The sequence below is a fragment of the Nannobrachium achirus genome, assembly GCF_963921795.1.
Source record: "Nannobrachium achirus genome assembly, chromosome: 13".
Classification (NCBI taxonomy): domain Eukaryota; kingdom Metazoa; phylum Chordata; class Actinopteri; order Myctophiformes; family Myctophidae; genus Nannobrachium; species Nannobrachium achirus.
In genome coordinates, this window is record NC_137833.1 from 13,529,095 (window position 1) to 13,547,620 (window position 18,526).

At 43.1% G+C, this 18,526-nt stretch overlaps 2 protein-coding genes across 2 annotated transcripts; both read left to right on the forward strand.

The window, feature by feature from the left end:
* The first annotated feature begins 4,802 nt into the window (after positions 1 to 4,802).
* Positions 4,803 to 8,794, forward strand: LOC308296633 (uncharacterized protein). The gene is made up of 2 exons (XM_080739963.1): positions 4,803 to 5,085; positions 6,238 to 8,794. Exons 1-2 carry the CDS (start codon positions 4,989 to 4,991, stop codon positions 6,822 to 6,824), a joined length of 684 nt encoding a protein of 227 aa, XP_080596089.1. The 5' UTR covers positions 4,803 to 4,988; the 3' UTR covers positions 6,825 to 8,794.
* A 2,616-nt stretch (positions 8,795 to 11,410) lies between these two features.
* Positions 11,411 to 15,872, forward strand: LOC308297621 (uncharacterized protein). The gene is made up of 2 exons (XM_080741130.1): positions 11,411 to 11,665; positions 12,980 to 15,872. The coding sequence occupies exons 1-2, from the start codon at positions 11,464 to 11,466 to the stop codon at positions 14,326 to 14,328; spliced, it is 1,551 nt and encodes a 516-aa protein (XP_080597256.1). The 5' UTR covers positions 11,411 to 11,463; the 3' UTR covers positions 14,329 to 15,872.
* Positions 15,873 to 18,526: the final 2,654 nt, after the last annotated feature.

Genomic DNA, 18,526 nt, shown 5'->3' on the forward strand with positions numbered 1-18,526 from the left:
CTTGTGAGCTTGTAGATCTGCTATTTTCCAAAAAAATGTACTTTTACTTTTGGTACTTTAAGTACATTTTGATGCCAATACTTTCGTACTTTTATTCAAGTTCATTTTGAATTGAAGTACATCTACATTGCAGTATTGATACTTTTACGTATGTGGGGCACAGGGGTCGCAGAGACGGTGCGTCTTCGTCTTGGTAGGCTACAGTATAACAGAGCTACATCATACAGCCAGGATGTGGGGCGGTCTTTGACGCTGTGTTAGCCCTATACTCTAATTGAAAGGGACAAAGCCAACGTGTGATATCGGCCGAGTGCCAGGAATGCAGTTTGGCCAGTTTGGGAAAACTTGTGAAAACGACTGAGTGCTAGGAATTGTCAGCGAAAAATCAATGGGCTCTCATAACTGTACGCTCAAGCTCCCAGGCGCCCCCTATGATTCCGCCTCTGAGTGGTGAATGCAATCATTATATTTATACGGCCTGGGCAAGCCCACGATAAACGCCCGCGCAGTCCGGTGCGCATTTCCGAACGCACCCTTTGATACACTCGGACTGAAACACCAGAGGAAAACACCATCCCATCCCAACTACGTTCACTTTATGGGGCGAGTCCATAGAGTTATAATATTAAGGGACACCACACTATTAGTTCCGGGCTGATTCAGAAACATAACTAACAACTCCTCCCACACAGTGGCAACGAAACAAAAACACTTTCCAAGAAAATATATCATATAACCATTCAAACTAATAATATAATAATAATAATAATAATAATAATAATAAATTTTATTTATAACGCACTTTACATTTGAAGCAAATCTCAAAGTGCTACATTAAAATCGAAAACTAAAACGACTAAGAATTAAAACGAGAACACAGTGAATAAAATCAGAACATTGATCACCTATACACAGCTAAGAAAAACACATAAAACATCCAAAGACTGTCTAGGGCAGGTCCGTGAAATGAGCAGAAAGAACGTTTCCGGTCTGGGCGCCAGCAGAAATAAGCCAGGCTCCAGCCTTCAAAATAAAAGTGCAGTAAATAATGTATATTTAAAAGACACAAATGTATTTAAAAGATGAGTATATGATGTATGTCTCTATACTAGTGTACTTCTAATTGTCCTAACACATTTTCCAGGTTCTTTCAGATTGAAATTCGTGGAATGCGAGCCATTTAACAAAATTAATTCCATTCCAATTCAATTCGTTCTACTGTAATCCCATAAAAGAGCTATCATAGGATAGAGCAGGGGTTTATCTGTTTATTTTGACAGGACAGATGCAAAGTATGGTAGGCTACTATATTAATGTAATTAATGAAAATATACCTGTAACAACTCACCATAAAAGTGCTATATAAAAATACTCTGTTGCAAGTAAAAGTCACAGAATTCAAAATATACTTGAGTAAAAGTACAAAAGTATTGGCATTAAAATGTACTTAAAGTATCAAAAGTAAAAGTAGGACTACTCATTGTGCAGAATTCCCATTTCAAGTTTTCAAACGTTTAAATAAATATCTTTTGAAAATAGCAGATCTACAAGCTCACAATGTGTTGCATCACAACGCATTGTGAGCTTGTAGATCTGTTATTTTCAAATTAAAATTGAGTACAAAAAGTGCCGTTTTCAGAATCTAGTTGGCCCTGGACAGCAGACGTCTATTTGTGTCGGCACTTTGGACACATGCACGCGGAGAGATCTGCTCTGCCACACTGCACTCTCTGCTAAGCGGGAGAGGCGTAAAATCAATTTCTGTTTACATTTTCGGACATTTTCAGACTCTAGTTGGCGCTGGAGAGCAGACGGCTCTTTGTGTCGCCACTTTGGAGATATGCACGCGTGCGGGGAAACCTCCTCTATCACACCACACTCTCCGCTAAGCGGGGGAGGCGTCCCCTCAATTTCTGTTGGCTTTCCAGTGCAGCCATGCACCCGCTCAAGAAAGTGGCATTTTCGGACATTTTCAGACTCTAGTTGGCGCTGGAGAGTAGACGGCTCTTTGTGTCGCCACTTTGGAGACATGCACGCGTGCGGGGTAACCTCCTCTATCACGCCACACTCTCCGCTAAGCGGGGGAGGCGTCCCCTCAATTTCTGTTGGCTTTCCAGTGCAGCCACCCGCTCAAAAAAGTGACATTTTCGGACATTTTCAGACTCTAGTTGGCGCTGGAGAGCAGACGGCTCTTTGTGTCGCCACTTTGGAGACATGCACGCGTGCGGGGTAACCTCCTCTATCACGCCACACTCTCCGCTAAGCGGGGGAGGCGTCCCCTCAATTTCTGTTGGCTTTCCAGTGCAGCCACCTGCTCAAAAAAGTGACATTTTCGGAGTTTTTCAGACTCTAGTTGGCGCTGGAGAGTAGACGGCTCTTTGTGTCGCCACTTTGGAGACATGCACGCGTGCGGGGAAACCTCCTCTATCACGCCACACTCTCCGTTAAGCGGGGGAGGCGTCCCCTCAATTTCTGTTGGCTTTCCAGTGCAGCCATGCACCCGCTCAAGAAAGTGGCATTTTCGGGCATTTTCAGACTCTAGTTGGCGCTGGAGAGCAGATGGCTCTTTGTGTCGCCACTTTGGAGACATGCACGCGTGCGGGGAAACCTCCTCTATCATGCCACACTCTCCGTTAAGCGGGGGAGGCGTCCCCTCAATTTCTGTTGGCTTTCCAGTGCAGCCACCTGCTCAAAAAAGTGACATTTTCGGAGTTTTTCAGACTCTAGTTGGCGCTGGAGAGTAGACGGCTCTTTGTGTCGCCACTTTGGAGACATGCACGCGTGCGGGGAAACCTCCTCTATCATGCCACACTCTCCGCTAAGCGGGGGAGGCGTCCCCTCAATTTCTGTTGGCTTTCCAGTGCAGCCATGCACCCGCTCAAGAAAGTGGCGACACAAAGAGCCGTCTGCTCTCCAGCGCCAACTAGAGTCTGAAAATGTCCGAAAATGTCACTTTTTTGAGCGGGTGGCTGCACTGGAAAGCCAACAGAAATTGAGGGGACGCCTCCCCCGCTTAGCGGAGAGTGTGGCGTGATAGAGGAGGTTACCCCGCACGCGTGCATATCTCCAAAGTGGCGACACAAAGAGCCGTCTACTCTCCAGCGCCAACTAGAGTCTGAAAATGTCCGAAAATGCCACTTTCTTGAGCGGGTGCATGGCTGCACTGGAAAGCCAACAGAAATTGAGGGGACGCCTCCCCCGCTTAGCGGAGAGTGTGGCGTGATAGAGGAGGTTTCCTCGCACGCGTGCATGTCTCCAAAGTGGCGACACAAAGAGCCGTCTACTCTCCAGCGCCAACTAGAGTCTGAAAATGTCCGAAAATGCCACTTTCTTGAGCGGGTGCATGGCTGCACTGGAAAGCCAACAGAAATTGAGGGGACGCCTCCCCCGCTTAGCGGAGAGTGTGGTGTGATAGAGGAGGTTTCCTCGCACGCGTGCATATCTCCAAAGTGGCGACACAAAGAGCCGTCTACTCTCCAGCGCCAACTAGAGTCTGAAAATGTCCGAAAATGCCACTTTCTTGAGCGGGTGCATGGCTGCACTGGAAAGCCAACAGAAATTGAGGGGACGCCTCCCCCGCTTAGCGGAGAGTGTGGCGTGATAGAGGAGGTTTCCTCGCACGCGTGCATGTCTCCAAAGTGGCGACACAAAGAGCCGTCTACTCTCCAGCGCCAACTAGAGTCTGAAAATGTCCGAAAATGCCACTTTCTTGAGCGGGTGCATGGCTGCACTGGAAAGCCAACAGAAATTGAGGGGACGCCTCCCCCGCTTAGCGGAGAGTGTGGTGTGATAGAGGAGGTTTCCTCGCACGCGTGCATATCTCCAAAGTGGCGACACAAAGAGCCGTCTGCTCTCCAGCGCCAACTAGAGTCTGAAAATGTCCGTAAATGTCACTTTTTTGAGCAGGTGGCTGCACTGGAAAGCCAACAGAAATTGAGGGGACGCCTCCCCCGCTTAGCGGAGAGTGTGGCGTGATAGAGGAGGTTTCCCCGCATGCGTGCATGTCTCCAAAGTGGCGACACAAAGAGCCGTCTGCTGTCCAGAGTCAAATTTGTAAAGGCTATGCACTCCAGTGAACAGCATTATCCATTTATCATGTTTTTATGTTATTAAAACCTTTCTTTTTTACCCAGAAACCTAATTAGCATTTTGTTTGTTCGTTTAGATACTTAATCTATAATAATCTATATTTTTAACATCCATATTATGACAAAATTATCCTTTTTCAACGTTTTTCAATGACTTTAGGGGTACTCTTATTCTGAAGAGATCGGCGCCGGACGCCTTATTTCTGCTAACGCTATTTCTGCTCATTTCACATAGGCGTCTAGGGCCTAGGCAAACGCCTTGTTAAAAAGAAGTCTTTAGTCCCCCTTTAAAAATGTCAATAGACTGTGGTGCTCTCAGATGGTCGGGGAGGTCGTTCCACAGTCGAGGAGCAGCTGAGCTAAAAGCCCGATCCCCCATAGTGCGTAGCTTTGTGTTTTAATAATAATGATGGCAGTTAAATCAAGTCTTACTTCGAGTTGTCCAATTTTCAAAGTTTCATGCTCGTTAGATCGAGGAGGGCAGTGATTTAGACCTGTATTCGTTATAACACATTTGTTTGTGACGCTCTGGACCAGCTATACTGTAGCATGGTCTAGTAGGCATTTTAATATTGTAATATTATAGCCTACTCCCTTTAAAAATCCACTCCACTGCTAAGGACTTGTGGCTGGAGCAGTGGGTGGAGAATGAGTGGAGAGTGGGTGGAGAGTGGGTGGAGAGTGGGTGGGTCGGGGTCCTGGTCATGTAAACACTGCACTGTGTTGTTGATCTGACTCGACATCTGCGAACGTTTATGCAGGAAGCGGAACAAGTCAAGTCAAGTAAAGCAAGTAAAGAGCAAGTAAAGTCAGGTCCCAAACGGTAAAACCGGGCCTCAAATGTCCACCGTCAAAGTGGACCGAAGGAGATAAACTATTTGGGTTTTTTTTTAAAGAGAGATGTCGTCCAACATCTTTTCAGCTGCTGCCACGTCAGAGGAGGAACAGCCACAGATCTACCAGCTGAAGCAGCCTGTGATCAAGTTACACAGAATAGGTGTGTGTAATCTGTGCATGACATGTTTTTATGTCTCTGGACTCTTTTCTTTAATCTTCTATAGAAAGCAGACGCAAATAAATGTTGTCGATACTTTGTGGAGTAACAGAGTAATGCAGTAAATCAAGTGTAGATAAACTGTGTGTGTGTGTGTGTGTGTGTGTGTGTGTGTGTGTGTGTGTGTGTGTGTGTGAGTGAGTGAGTGAGACTACCGATCATGCTGTACACATCCTGTCTGCATCTAGTAATCTCCATACATGAAAACTGTTCCACCCCTTCAAATTTTACTTATTTTATATTGATTGATTGTATTGCACCTTGTACACTTCTGCTTTGGCAATGTAAACGTACGTTTTCTCATGCCAATAAAGCCCTTTGATTTGAATTGAATTGAAATTTGAAATTGAGTGAGAGAGAGAGAGAGAGAGAGAGAGAGAGAGAGAGAGGGGGGGGTGCAAGTTGAATCAGTCATCAGGCAGGCCAAGAATCTGCCTAAATGTTCCAATAGCCAATCTGTGCCTGGCAGTTGCTGCCGCCATCCTAAATTTAGAACTTTGTCAGTTGGTAATAGAACAATGCTTGTACACCATCGCAGTGGCCTTGTGGTTAGTAGTGTCCACCCTGAGAGTGTGAGGTTGGAGATCAATCCCTGGCCGGGTCATAGGACCCAATGCCTCCCTGTTTGGCAATCAGCATCAAGGGTTGATTTGAGGGGTAAGTCCCTGTGACATATAGCTCAGCTACACTGACGCTATGACAGGCGGCTGATTAAAAGACTAGACCAGGATTTCTCAACCCCTACGTGTGCTCAACTTCAGTCAAAATAAGCTAAACTACTTCACTACTCACCTAACCAAAGGTAGTTTTGCGGCGTTGTTGAAAGTCTATTCTCCAGTGGGAAACCTCTCAGCACCCAACCACTATATAAAATACATTATTTTTGTCATGAAATAAAACACATCCAACTCGACTGCAGCTTATTTTCCGGGTTGTCTGCGGTGACTGCAGAGCTATGTGACATATTAGTGTCATGTCCAGGGGGTGTATTTGTACATCAAGCTCTCTCATGCTACATAAACGAGATAGGCTCCTGTCCTAGGAGCCTCATTTAATGTTTTTTTTTAATGTCTCTCTCCTCATTCTCCATCCCAGATGTACTTCCTGCCCAACACAAACACATCTTCAGCAAAAATAAAAATCGCAAAACTCACCAGAGAGTTCAAGCAGGAGAGAGGCCCTACCAGTGTGACCAGTGTGGGTCCAGGTTCATCAAGAGCTGGAATCTCAGCGATCACCAGAGAATTCACACAGGGGAGAAACCCTTTCACTGTGACCAGTGTGGGACCAGGTTCAGCAGGAGGAGTAGTCTCACGATGCACCAGAGAATTCACACGGGAGAGAAACCGTTTCGCTGTGACCAGTGTGGGAAACGGTTCATCCAGAGCAGTAGTCTCAGATATCACCGGATAACTCACACGGGAGAAAAGCCCTACACCTGTGACCAGTGTGGGAAACGGTTCAGCTTCAGCATGCATCTCAAACGTCACCAGAGAATTCACACGGGTGAGAAGCCGTACCACTGTGACCAATGTGGGATAAGCTTCGCTCAAGACAGAGTGAAAATTCACCAGAGAGTTCACACAGGAGAGAAGCCGTACTCCTGTGACCAATGTGGGAAACAGTTCAGCCATGGCAGTGGTCTCAGATATCATGAGAGAACTCATAGAAGAGGAGAGTAGAACTACCACCGACAGATGGAAGATTTTGAGTAAAAAAAACGTTGCAAAGTCTCGCCTCAAACATCACACACTTACTGATACAACGCACACATGCATGCACGCGCGCACGCATGCACGCACGTCGCACACATACTTCTTTGAACATTCTAGGCTGCCACCTAATGTACTCAATGAATTACCCTTTTCTTTATTATATCATAACTTTACTCGACGACAGTGGATTAAAGTTACCATGGGAATGTTATGACCTTATAGTCTAACGGTGATGAAACTTAGGTCATTAAGGTCAGGTGTAGTTGTGGAAAAGCAGTGGTGTAAGTACGCCTATATCATGTAATCAAGTACTGTATAATTATGAGGTTGTTTTTTATTCTTTATTCTTTACGAGAATATATATTATTACAAAACGTACATTAACCACTTCAGCCCTATATGTATATACTTGTAGGCGATTGAAAACAGACGGTCTATAATTAATGTAGCGTATTACAGTTAATTTTATTTATTTTTGTTTTGACTGCAACGTTAGTGGGATGAGACCAATTTCAGTCACAAGTTGATGGTCTGCTAGTCCATTGTTTCCCAGACATTGGGTCATGAGACTCATGAATAATAATATATACAAAAAAAAAAATATTTACAATAATCTTTTGTAAATTATCTACAAGCATGTAAATAATCTACAAGCACACAAGCTTGTAGATCGTCTAGTTTTATTGAATTGAATTCTGAACAGGTCTCAGTCACCTGTAGAATGTTGATTTATCCATTAGTTCTCCCTAAAGAAAATAAAAGGCAAAATTTGCATTTAGAATGCATTTTTTTTTTTTTTTTTTACAATTACTCTGCACACCCATTGTACATAGTATGTTATAATGTTATGTCTTTGTTGCCTAATGGGTCAAATTTGGCACAAACAGACATTGCCAAATATGTCTGACAATTAGTGAGGTCAAATGTATACTTCAATATATCATTAGTTGGCTCAACTAGTTAGCTGGTGTGTATTTTTATTTTAGCACAACTTACCTCAGAATTGAGCAGTGAATCACACACTGGCAGACTAGATCCATGTGCCTTTGTCTCCCCTGACACACTTTTTCAAATGCATGTCATTTATTCTCCCAAACACTTGATGGCGCCAAATTGCTTACAGTCCTACCTTGGCAACCATGTGTCAAAACTGACCCACAGGCATTGACAGCCTTTCTTTTCCACCTACAGTATATTTGGCCATTAACCGGTATGTGCCAAATTTGGCTGTTGGTGTTAAGGGGATAAACATATTGACATTTACACTGATATATTCTTGCCATGATTACTGATTGATCAGTCTTAATTGCCTTTGGTCTTGATCATTATTTCTTTCTCAGTTACGTTGATAAGTTTGTCTCAAAGCCAGCTTATAACTCGTTGATCTAATCTGTTAATGACTAATAATGATATTAATTAATGATACTATATGTTAATGATTATTAATGATCAGGCAAAGTGATTGTATTTCTTTCTTTAAATGAAGAATGGTCAGGCAAAGTGATTGATGGCATTTCTTTCTTTAAATGAAGAATGATCTGGCAAAGTGATTGATTGCATTTCTTTCTTTAAATGAAGAATGGTCAGGTAAAGTGATTGAGTGCATTTCTTTCTTTAAATAAATTACGATCAGGCAAAGTGATTGTATTTCTTTCGGGTATTTAATAAAAGTCAATAGGGCTACTGTTTTACATGCACAGTTGAGACATTCCTCACTTATCTTGGATAACAAGATAAGATTTGAAGATATGGACATATGGTGTGTAAAATACACCAATCGTTATGCACATGTACAGCTGAGTTGCTTTTCTCATTCTCTTTGCTCTTTTGCTTTTGCACTCTCTTTCCTAAGTCATTATTACTTATTTTATCTTTAGGTGTTGTTTTTCTGTTGTTCTGCTTTATTGTATATATATCACTGCATTGTCTGTAAGGATACCGAACAAAAATACGTTTTACTCTTCTGTACCTGTACAAAAGACGTAACAATAAAGTGCAATCTTGAACCTTGAACCTTAACAGTAACATGTCTAGACCATTTTTGTTTTTAATGTTCACAAAAAAAAGGCCAACTGTTTTTTCCTTTTGTAAACTACTTGATCATTTTGAACTACTTGCCATCAAAAGTAGCAGCTCTGCAAATGCAAGCTCGAAAGTGTGAAGCGACACGTTTTGCAGACCTGCTACTTATGATGCTTTTGAATTTGAATCCTGAAAAGTAACTGTAGAAGCAAAACAGTTTATCTAATAGATAATTGGTAATTACATTTTCGCTGTACTGCCAACACTAAACCCATCTACCAGCGTGGCTTGTTTAAAGGACAACTTATAACAACACAACACAATAAGCCCATTCCCAAAATGCACCGCAATGTTTCATGGGCAGATGTGACTTATGGGGGCCAGTAGTTACTGTTATAAAGAAATAGCCAGCTTATTGTGTCTAAAAATACATTTTTAGCCACTTGTACACATGCCCCCACACACTGAAATCAAAATCGCTAAAATCACTAAAACGATAGAAAGCAGTAAATGAAAACATTTTTTCTTTTCTCTAATTCATTAATTAATTGATTATCTAAACAAAGTTGTTATATAAGATGCTGGATCTCTGACACCAAAGTCTAGGTTCAGTTTGTGCTACTAACTACTTTGAGTTACTTTAGGCAAAAAATAAATAAATAGAAAATGTTAATAGCAAAAATAACAGATCTACAAGCTCACAATGCACCACAATGCTACTGTCGTGACCAGTGGATGCTCCACGCATTTCACCACACCGGGTGGTTGTAGAAGTGGTGCCCGGGGACCCCAGGGGTCCTCGAGGGGGTTCCAGGTGGGTCACCTGCCAAATGGTTAATATAATTAAAATCTGTTTAACCACATTAAACCTATATACTTAAGCTATTTAGAAAATAGCGGCTAATCAGGTCATTATTTTTTATATTTCTGAAACACTTTAGCAACACACCACACATGTCCAAAACTACTTTTGATGCTTTTGTGTGACGATGTAGTATGTTCAAGTAGGGGAGTTCATTTACAAAAAAACTGAAATAGTTAAAATATGGAGATAAGAGGTTTCTGCCTGACAGAGAAGACATGTTAATTTGTGGGTGCTTGACATTAAAACGTTTGAGGACCACTGCACTACAGACTGCATACAGAGAACGTTCTCTCTTGGCTGAAGGAGCCTACCGTGTGTCTGGTAGCAGCAGCACATCCTAAAAATGTGACTGTAGGCACCACTGGGTGGAGAGGAAAAAAATAAACCTTAATTTCCCTCAGGATGCCTCCAAATATACGTGATCCGTCACACACATCGTCACTGGCGGCCTCCACTGGCTCCGCTCCATTTCTGGAGGTCCTGGGTATGGTAAAAGTAAAAGTATCAATACTGCAATGTAGAAAAACTCTATTGCAAGTAAAAGTCTTGAATTTACTTGAGTAAAAGTACAAAAAAGTATTGGTATCAAAATGTAGAAGGTACTCATTATGCAGAATGTCCCATTTCACAAGTTTTCAAATATATATAACATGTAGAAAAGTCGTTTGAAAATAGCACATCTACAAGTTCATAATGTGTTGTGTCACAACGCATTGTGAGCTTGTGTGTATTTTTAGGGCTATGACGTTTTTCTCGTGACTGCATCCAAACTTGTATTTTTCTGGCCGTGATAATGCAAAATGTAAACAGTGGCTCGTCTTACCCTGTTCTCCATTTACATGTACAGTTTGTGATATAAATGTGACACTCTTTATCCCACCTTGTCCAGTTTCCTCTGGAGAATCTCTGCATCTCTTCTAGCAGAAAGTCAACAACAGTAGTGCTTTCTCACTGTTCTCAAAAGGAGACAAAATGGAAGATATTTATTTAGTAAAACAGGAGTCTTCAACGTTTTCAGGCCAAGGACCCCTTAGTCGAGAGAGAGATGAAGCAGGGACCCCCACAACCTGTTCATAGATTCCATATTTTCATCGTTTGACAGCACAATCATCAGTGTATTTTGGATTCATGTTAATGTGTGTTTTCAGATATTTAACCACTTGAACCGTCAATAAGTAATTAATAGCCTGCGTTTCTGAGGCTAATAAGTAATAAACTTGTTCCCCTCTACACCAAACCTCTTTGCCGAAAATAGACGATCTACAAGCTCACAACAACTATTCTTTTCTCTGAATAATAAGGATTCAGGTTGTTCATATAAAAAAGGAGAAAAAAGTTTCTAACACAAAGATTTGGAGGACCCCCTGTAGTAACTCTGAGGACCCCCTAGGGGTCCCGGACCCCCTGTTGAAGACCCCTGTAGTAAAAATAAATAATAAGGGGACACATATTAAGAAATGTGCAAAGTAGATACAGAAATGCAATTTAAAACACTCATCTAAAGTGCTGTTCCACTTTCCACGTACCTGCTGGAGCAGTGGGTGGCGAGTGGGTGGAGAGTGTAGAGTGGGTGGAGAGTGAAGAGTGGGTGGAGAGTGGGTGGGTGCTGGGCTGGCCATGTAAACACTGTTCTGTCAGTGTCCTCAGTTGATCTGGGAGAGTTTATGCAGGAAGGAAGCGGAGCAGAGGACTGCAGCTCACTGCCCTCAAGACCAGAACATGTCAGCGAGTAAAGTCAGATCCCAAACGGTAAAACCGGGCCTCAAATGTCCACCGTCAAAGTGGACCAAAGGAGATGAACTATTTGGGGGTTTTAAAAGAGAGATGTCGTCCAACATCTTTTCAGCTAATGCCACGTCAGAGGAGGAACAGCCACAGATCTACCAGCTGAAGCAGCCTGTGATCAAGTTACACAGAATAGGTGTGTGCATGTTTTTATGTCCCAGGGACTATTTTCTGTGTGTGTGTGTGTGTGTGTGTGTGTGTGTGTGTGTGTGTGTGTGTGTGTGTGTGTGTGTGTGTGTGTGTGTGTGTGTGTGTGTGTGTGTGTGAGTGAGTGAGTGAGTGAGTGAGTGAGTGAGTGAGTGAGTGAGTGAGTGTGTGTGTGTGTGTGTGTGTGTGTGTGTGTGTGTGTGTGTGTGTGTGTGTGTGTGTGTGTGTGTGTATGTGTGTGTGTGTGTGTGTGTGTGAGTGAGTGAGAGTGTGCGTGAGAGAGATGCAAGTTGAATCAGTCATCAGGCAGGCCAGGAATCTGCCTAAATGTCCCAATCTGTGCTTGCATGGGCGCAGAGGGCATAACTGGGGAAGTCCCTCAGTTCTCTCTGGGGGTCCCTCTGTTTTTTTGAGGGGGAGGTTATGTCTGTTTTGTAAAGCTGCCATCGTCATTATTAAGTTATTATTATCACCTATGCTGCTGCATTGTTGCCAGACTTTTCCATTCTTGAGAGTGCAGCCAGGACCTTTCAGGTTTCTAAGCAGCATGACCGGTGTGCCTACTTTCAACATAAGGTTATGATCAGGGATTCAAGAGGGTGTCAGTGAATTGAGGAATTTCACAGTCATGTACTACTTTTGGTCGTCCTCCAGAATTGAGTCGGCTGAAAAGTAAACTCTCTCTTCTGTAGCTGTAGGTAAGTCAGCCAAGCATATGTTGTTGATTTCTCTGATGTCATTGTTCAGAGGAGTTGTATTTGTCGATTCGTCCGTTTTGCAGGTCAGAAAAGGTGAAATGAAATCAGAGTATTCAGATTCTTAACCAAGTGTTGTGGTGGAATTTGGACCTGAACTTCTTTGTCCTCGTGTGAGTCGTGTGTGAGTTTTCCGTCCCCTAAAGAAAGGAGATAGTTGGAGAAGTACTTTTCAGCCATGTTGATGTTTAGCTTGTGGTGCTTCATGAGAGGTTAGAGTGGTGACATCTGGATGCATGCTGTAACTATCTAGCCTCTGGCTGCTCTTTGTTTAACAGGGAGTGTTTGCCTAGGGTCTCTTCAGTTTTGTCAGTGTGACGTAAATCGCATATTATGTGCTTGTGCCACGCCTGTGAATTTAGTACTAGTGTCATGTCCAGAGGGTGTACTTGTACATCAAGCCGTCTCACGCTACATAAACGAGATAGGCTCCTGTCCCATGGGTCTCATGGCTCTGCAAGGCTTACTTACTAATACAACACAGCTTGCTGAAAATGTTATTTCACAACATGTAATGTTTTTTTCTCTCTCCTCATTCTCCTTCCCAGTTGTCTTTCCTGCCCGGCACAAACACAAAATCTTCAGCAAAAATAAAAATCTCAAAACTCACCAGAGACTTCATGCGGGAGAGAGGCCCTACCAATGTGAACAGTGTGGGTCCAGGTTCAGCCAGAGCGCTCAACTCAAAGTTCACCAGAGAATTCACACGGGAGAGAAACCGTTTCACTGTGACCAGTGTGGGACCAGGTTCAGCCAGAGAACTTCGCTCAAACTTCACCAGAGAGTTCACACAGGGGAGAAGCCCTACGCCTGTGACCAATGTGGGATAAGCTTCGCCCAAGACAGTAATCTCACAGTTCACAAGAGAATTCATACAGGAGAGAGGCCCTACACCTGTGACAAATGTGGGAAAGGCTTCCATCGGAGAAGTAATCTCCAAATTCATCAGAGAGTTCACACGGGAGAGAAACCGTATGGCTGTGACCAGTGTGGGAAATGGTTCAGCACACGCGGTAAGCTAACGAAACACCAGAAAGTTCATACGGGAGAGAAGCCATACGTCTGTGACCAATGTGGGAGAGGCTTCAGCCAACCCGGTAATCTCAAGAGTCACCGGAGAATTCACACGGGAGAGAAGCCCTACACCTGTGACCAGTGTGGGAAACGCTTCCGCCAAGACAGTACTCTCAAAAATCACCAGAGACTTCACACGGGAGAGAAGCTCTACAAATGTGACCATTGTGGGATACGCTTCGCCCGAGAGGGTAATCTCAAACGTCACCAGATGGTTCATACGGGAGAGAAGCCCTACGAATGTGACCAATGTGGGATAAGCTTCAGGCAATACAACACTCTCAAAGTTCACCAGAGAATTCACACGGGACAGAGGCCCTTCAAATGTGAACATTGCGGGGTACGCTTCGGCCACGAAAGCACTCTCAAACTTCACCGGAGCATTCACACGGGAGAGAAATCGTTTCGCTGCGACGAGTGTGGGAAATGGTTCCGCACGGGCAGCAAGCTAAGGAAACACAAGATGATTCACACGGGAGAGAAGCCCTACCACTGTGAACAGTGCGGGAAACGCTTCAACCAGAGCGGTCATCTCCATCGCCACCGGACAATTCACACGGGAGAGAAGCCCTACGCCTGCGACCACTGTGGGATAAGCTTCAGGCACGACACTAGTCTCAAAGTTCACCAGAGAACTCACACGGGAGAGAAACCGTATCCCTGTGACCGGTGTGGGAAACGGCTCAGCACGAGCACCGAGCTCAAAAACCACCAGAGGATTCACACGGGAGAGAAGCCCCACGCCTGTGAGCAGTGTGGGATGCAGTTCATCCAGAGAGGGAATCTCAAACGTCATGAGAGAACTCATCATAGAGGAGAGTAGACCAGACCAGACCAGAACTACATGTACCACTGATAGTTGGAGGTTTTGATAATTTTTATCCCACGATTTTGCAACCCATTTTTCACCCAGTGCCAATTGCCTATGTAATCCTGGGCTCTGCTCTCCCTCTGCCGCGCCTGGGGAGACAACGGACTGACCTCATGCTTCCTTCAATGCATGAGTAGGCCAAGTGGATGGACGTAGCGCGTGGAAGGAACACGTTATTCCAACCAGTTCCTTTCCCCTCCATCAAGCGCCCCGGCTGGCCAGGGGGAGGCATTATTGAGATCAGGATTACTGCATGTTTTTGTGAGGGTATCAACCCTAGGAGACAGGGGGAGAACATGCAAACTCCACACAGAAAGGCCCTATCGCCGACCCCACCTAGGGTGTGGGCGCTGATGACGCGGAGGGAGAAACACGCCCCCCAGCACCCTCAGCGTCCCCCGGCGGGAATCGAACCCAGGACCTTCTAGCTGTGAGGCGAAGCGCTAACCACTGCGCCACCGTGCCCCCGATAGTTGGAGGTTTTGATTAAAAAGCTTCTCTGTAAAATCTTGCCTTAAACCAGTGGTTCTCAACCTGTGGGTCGGGACCCCCAGAGTGGTCCCCAAATTATTAATTAAAGAGTTTTCTCACGTAGAAAAACAAACCAACATAATGTTTAAGTGTATATAGAGGATATCTGCTCATTTCTGAAGTGACAATTTAAGGACTTTTTAATACCTCTAAAATGACAAATTAAACATTACAAATATTAGAGGCAGAAATTGTGAAAATAGCCGTTCTACATACTCACTACTCACAATAGAACCGTGTTATACAAAATGCAATGCCTCAACTCTTAATAGTAGGCAATGTAGTGGTGCACATTTACTGATACAACGCGCACGCACGCACGCACGCACGCACACACGCACACACACACACACACACACACACACACACACACACACACACACACACACACCTTTTGAACATTCTAGGCTACCAGCCAAAGTACACAATTAATTACCCTTTTCTTTATTATATCATAGTCATATCATATCAAACTTATATCTGACAGACACACTGCTTGTATAAACCTATAAAGTTAAAGTACAGTAGTTACTATGGGGAAATAATACCATTGGTGTATATAATACACCAAACTTTATGCACATGTACAGCTGAGGAGGCTTTTTTCATTCTCTTTTGCACCCTTTCCAACATCATTATTACTTATTACTTATTATTTTATCTTTAGATGTGTTGTTTTTGTTCTTATGTACCGGGTACCTGTACAAAAGACGTGACAATAAAGTTGAACCTTGAATATTGGACAGACACATTTACACTGATACATTCTTGCCATGATACTGATTGATCAGTAAATTGATTGCCTTTGGTCTTCTTGATCATTATTTCTATCTCAGTTACGTTGAGAAGTTTGTCTCAAAGCCAGCTTATAACCCGTTATCTGACTAATAATGATATTAATTAATGATTTTATCTGTTAATGATTATTAATCATCAGGCAAAGTGATTGTATTTTTCTTTAAATGAAGAATGATCAGGCAAAGTGATTGATTGCATTTCTTTCTTTAAATAAAGAAAGAATGATCAGGCAAAGTGATTGATTGTATTTAAATGAAGAATGATCCGGCAAAGTGATTGATTGTATTCCTTTCTTTAAATAAAGAACCACCAGGCAAAGTGATTGTATTTCTTTCAGGTATTTAATAAAGTCATTAGGGCTACTGTTTTACACGCACAGTTGAGACATTCCTCATCCTCACCTATCTTGGATAACAGTAACATGTCTAGACCGTTTTTGTTTTATCTTTTAATGTTCACTTTGTACAAAACAAAAAAGGCCAACATTTTTTTTCCTTTTGTATAAAAAAATATAAGTTAATTTAAATTTTAACTCTAAGAAAATAACAATAGTAATAATAGCAATAATAATCATTTAATAATAGTAATGATAATCATATGCTAAACATAGTGCAGACAATGGGATATAACTGGTGCTGAAAAGTAAGGCCTGATTTATACCTTCTTGTATGACGATGTCGTGCGGCGGAAATAGATCTATTTTCGGAGCGCGCCACCGTCGTACAATGGAGCATAAATTAGGCATAACGTCGCTGTCGGGCAGAAACCTCAAACATTTTGTGTTTTTCCGTAGCCATTAAGACCTGGAACACATGTATTATGCATTATTACTTTAACCATTGTTCAATGCTTTAACTATTAAAAAATAGCAGATATACAAGCTCACGGCGTGGCAATCGGTGCCGCGCTGCAAGCTTGTAGATCTGCTATATATTTGATATTTGTGCAAGTCTTTGAATATTTTTGACCCGGTTTTATAAATGTCTTCTAAATCCTTCTTCTAAAATCAGTGGTTCTCAAACCTTTTTCATGTCAAGGACCTCCAAAATTACATGTATTTGGCCGCGGACCCCACATCTCCCATGATTTTTTTTTACTCATACAGAGCCAGATTTCAATATGAATCTGCGCTTATAACGCCAGGAAATAGCTATATTGAATCCCCAAAATCACATTACATTACCAGGTGCACGTGCATGCGGATACCACAAGATGACCACTAGAGAGAGCCATAGCCCATAGACTTTGCATGGTCCCATGTTAAAGTCAGAATAAAAAAGAGGTTCATGACATACAAGGATGGTACGATGACATGCTCTCCATTGACATTCAATGGACAGGCCGCGGGCCGCCATTTGAGCTCAATACTGTTCAATTCGTGCTTGATCGTCTCAAACCACCATTGGTATGGGCACCGGAACGTATATAGATGCCACACAGAAAGTTTCCGAATCAAAATCCGACCTAGTGAAGCTACGTGAGGGTCGGATGGTTTGCATTGAGCCTAGCGGCTAACAGAGGCCTACGTAAACAGGAAGCTATGGCTTAAAGGTGACGTCATAATCGTATCCTTTTTTTTCACGGTTTTCGTCTGTATACTAGCCGAAGGTAAGCTAACCGTTTCGCTCCGTCTATCAACCCAAATTAAAAGCTTAAACAATGCTTTTATATAAAAGTCGCTCCAAGTCGCTCGGCACTAAACGCCATCATTAGTTAGTCGCCCAGAAAGTCGCTCGGCGCTAAGTGAGTTAATAGCAGATCTGTGCCGCGCTGCGAGCTTGTAGAGCTGCTATTTTTGAATAGCCAAAGTATAAAATAACAGTGAAAGTGACATGGATGCGTTCCAGCTCTTAAAGGGTTTTAAACACCCCTACTTGATCACACTACAGCGTCACACAAAAGCATCAAAGGTAGCAGATCTGCAAGCTCGAAAGCGGGATGAAGCGACGTGTTTTCGAGCTTGCAGATCCTGCTATACTTTTGAATTTGAATCCTGAAAAGTAACACTTTTTGGACATAATTATGAGGTTATTCCACCCGACAGGGGCGATAAGAAACAACAGTGCAGTGATTTGGACTCCATGTTTCACGGTGGGGGTGGGGCTTGGTGAGAAAAAAGAAAAAAAGAAACAAAAATGTAGCGATGCACCGATATGGAAATTCTTGGTTTATAATAATAAATAATAACCGATACTGATACCCAGGGGCGTCACAAGGGGTAGGAAAGTGGGACTGAGTTACTGGGGCCCAAGGTGGAGGGGCCCTAATAACTTTATCTATTGAAAAATAGCAGATATACAAGCTCGCAGCGCGGCACTCGGTGCCGTGAAAATGTGTGAAAATCTTTGAATATATGTATTTTTTAAGCGAATATTTCTAACTATTTTGCTTCTGGGGGTCCCTGGAACTAAATATTTTGAGATCGGGGTCTGTGGCCAAATACATATCATCTTGGGGGTCCTTGACATAGGTTTATTGCACACATTTTCACGATTTTTCAAAAATAGCAGATCTACAAGCTCACAGCGCGGCACGCACGCTGTGAGCTTGTATATCTGCTATTTTTCAATAGTTAACATTCATGGGGGGCCCGCAGTGAATCTTGTACCCAGGGCCCAGAATTTGGTGTGACGCCCCTGCTGATACCGATATTTATGTATTTATTTCCCCCTTTTGAAACAAATACATCTCTATTATAAGAAATAACCGTTCAGAATCTACAGCTTGGTAGGCTACGGATAAGGAATACACGTCAGCAATATCGGTGTCAGCCGATATTGACTGAAAACAGCAAATATTGTCCGATAACGATATCTGTCCC

What these genes read in the sequence shown, in the direction of transcription:
- LOC308296633 (XM_080739963.1), top strand. Translation starts at nt 4,989, where the DNA reads ATGTCGTCCAACATCTTTTCAGCTGCTGCCACGTCAGAGGAGGAACAG. An exon ending in GATCAAGTTACACAGAATAG is followed by an intron (nt 5,086 to 6,237) that starts GTGTGTGTAATC and finishes TCTCCATCCCAG; the next exon opens with ATGTACTTCCTGCCCAACAC.
- LOC308297621 (XM_080741130.1), top strand. Translation starts at nt 11,464, where the DNA reads ATGTCAGCGAGTAAAGTCAGATCCCAAACGGTAAAACCGGGCCTCAAA. An exon ending in GATCAAGTTACACAGAATAG is followed by an intron (nt 11,666 to 12,979) that starts GTGTGTGCATGT and finishes TCTCCTTCCCAG; the next exon opens with TTGTCTTTCCTGCCCGGCAC.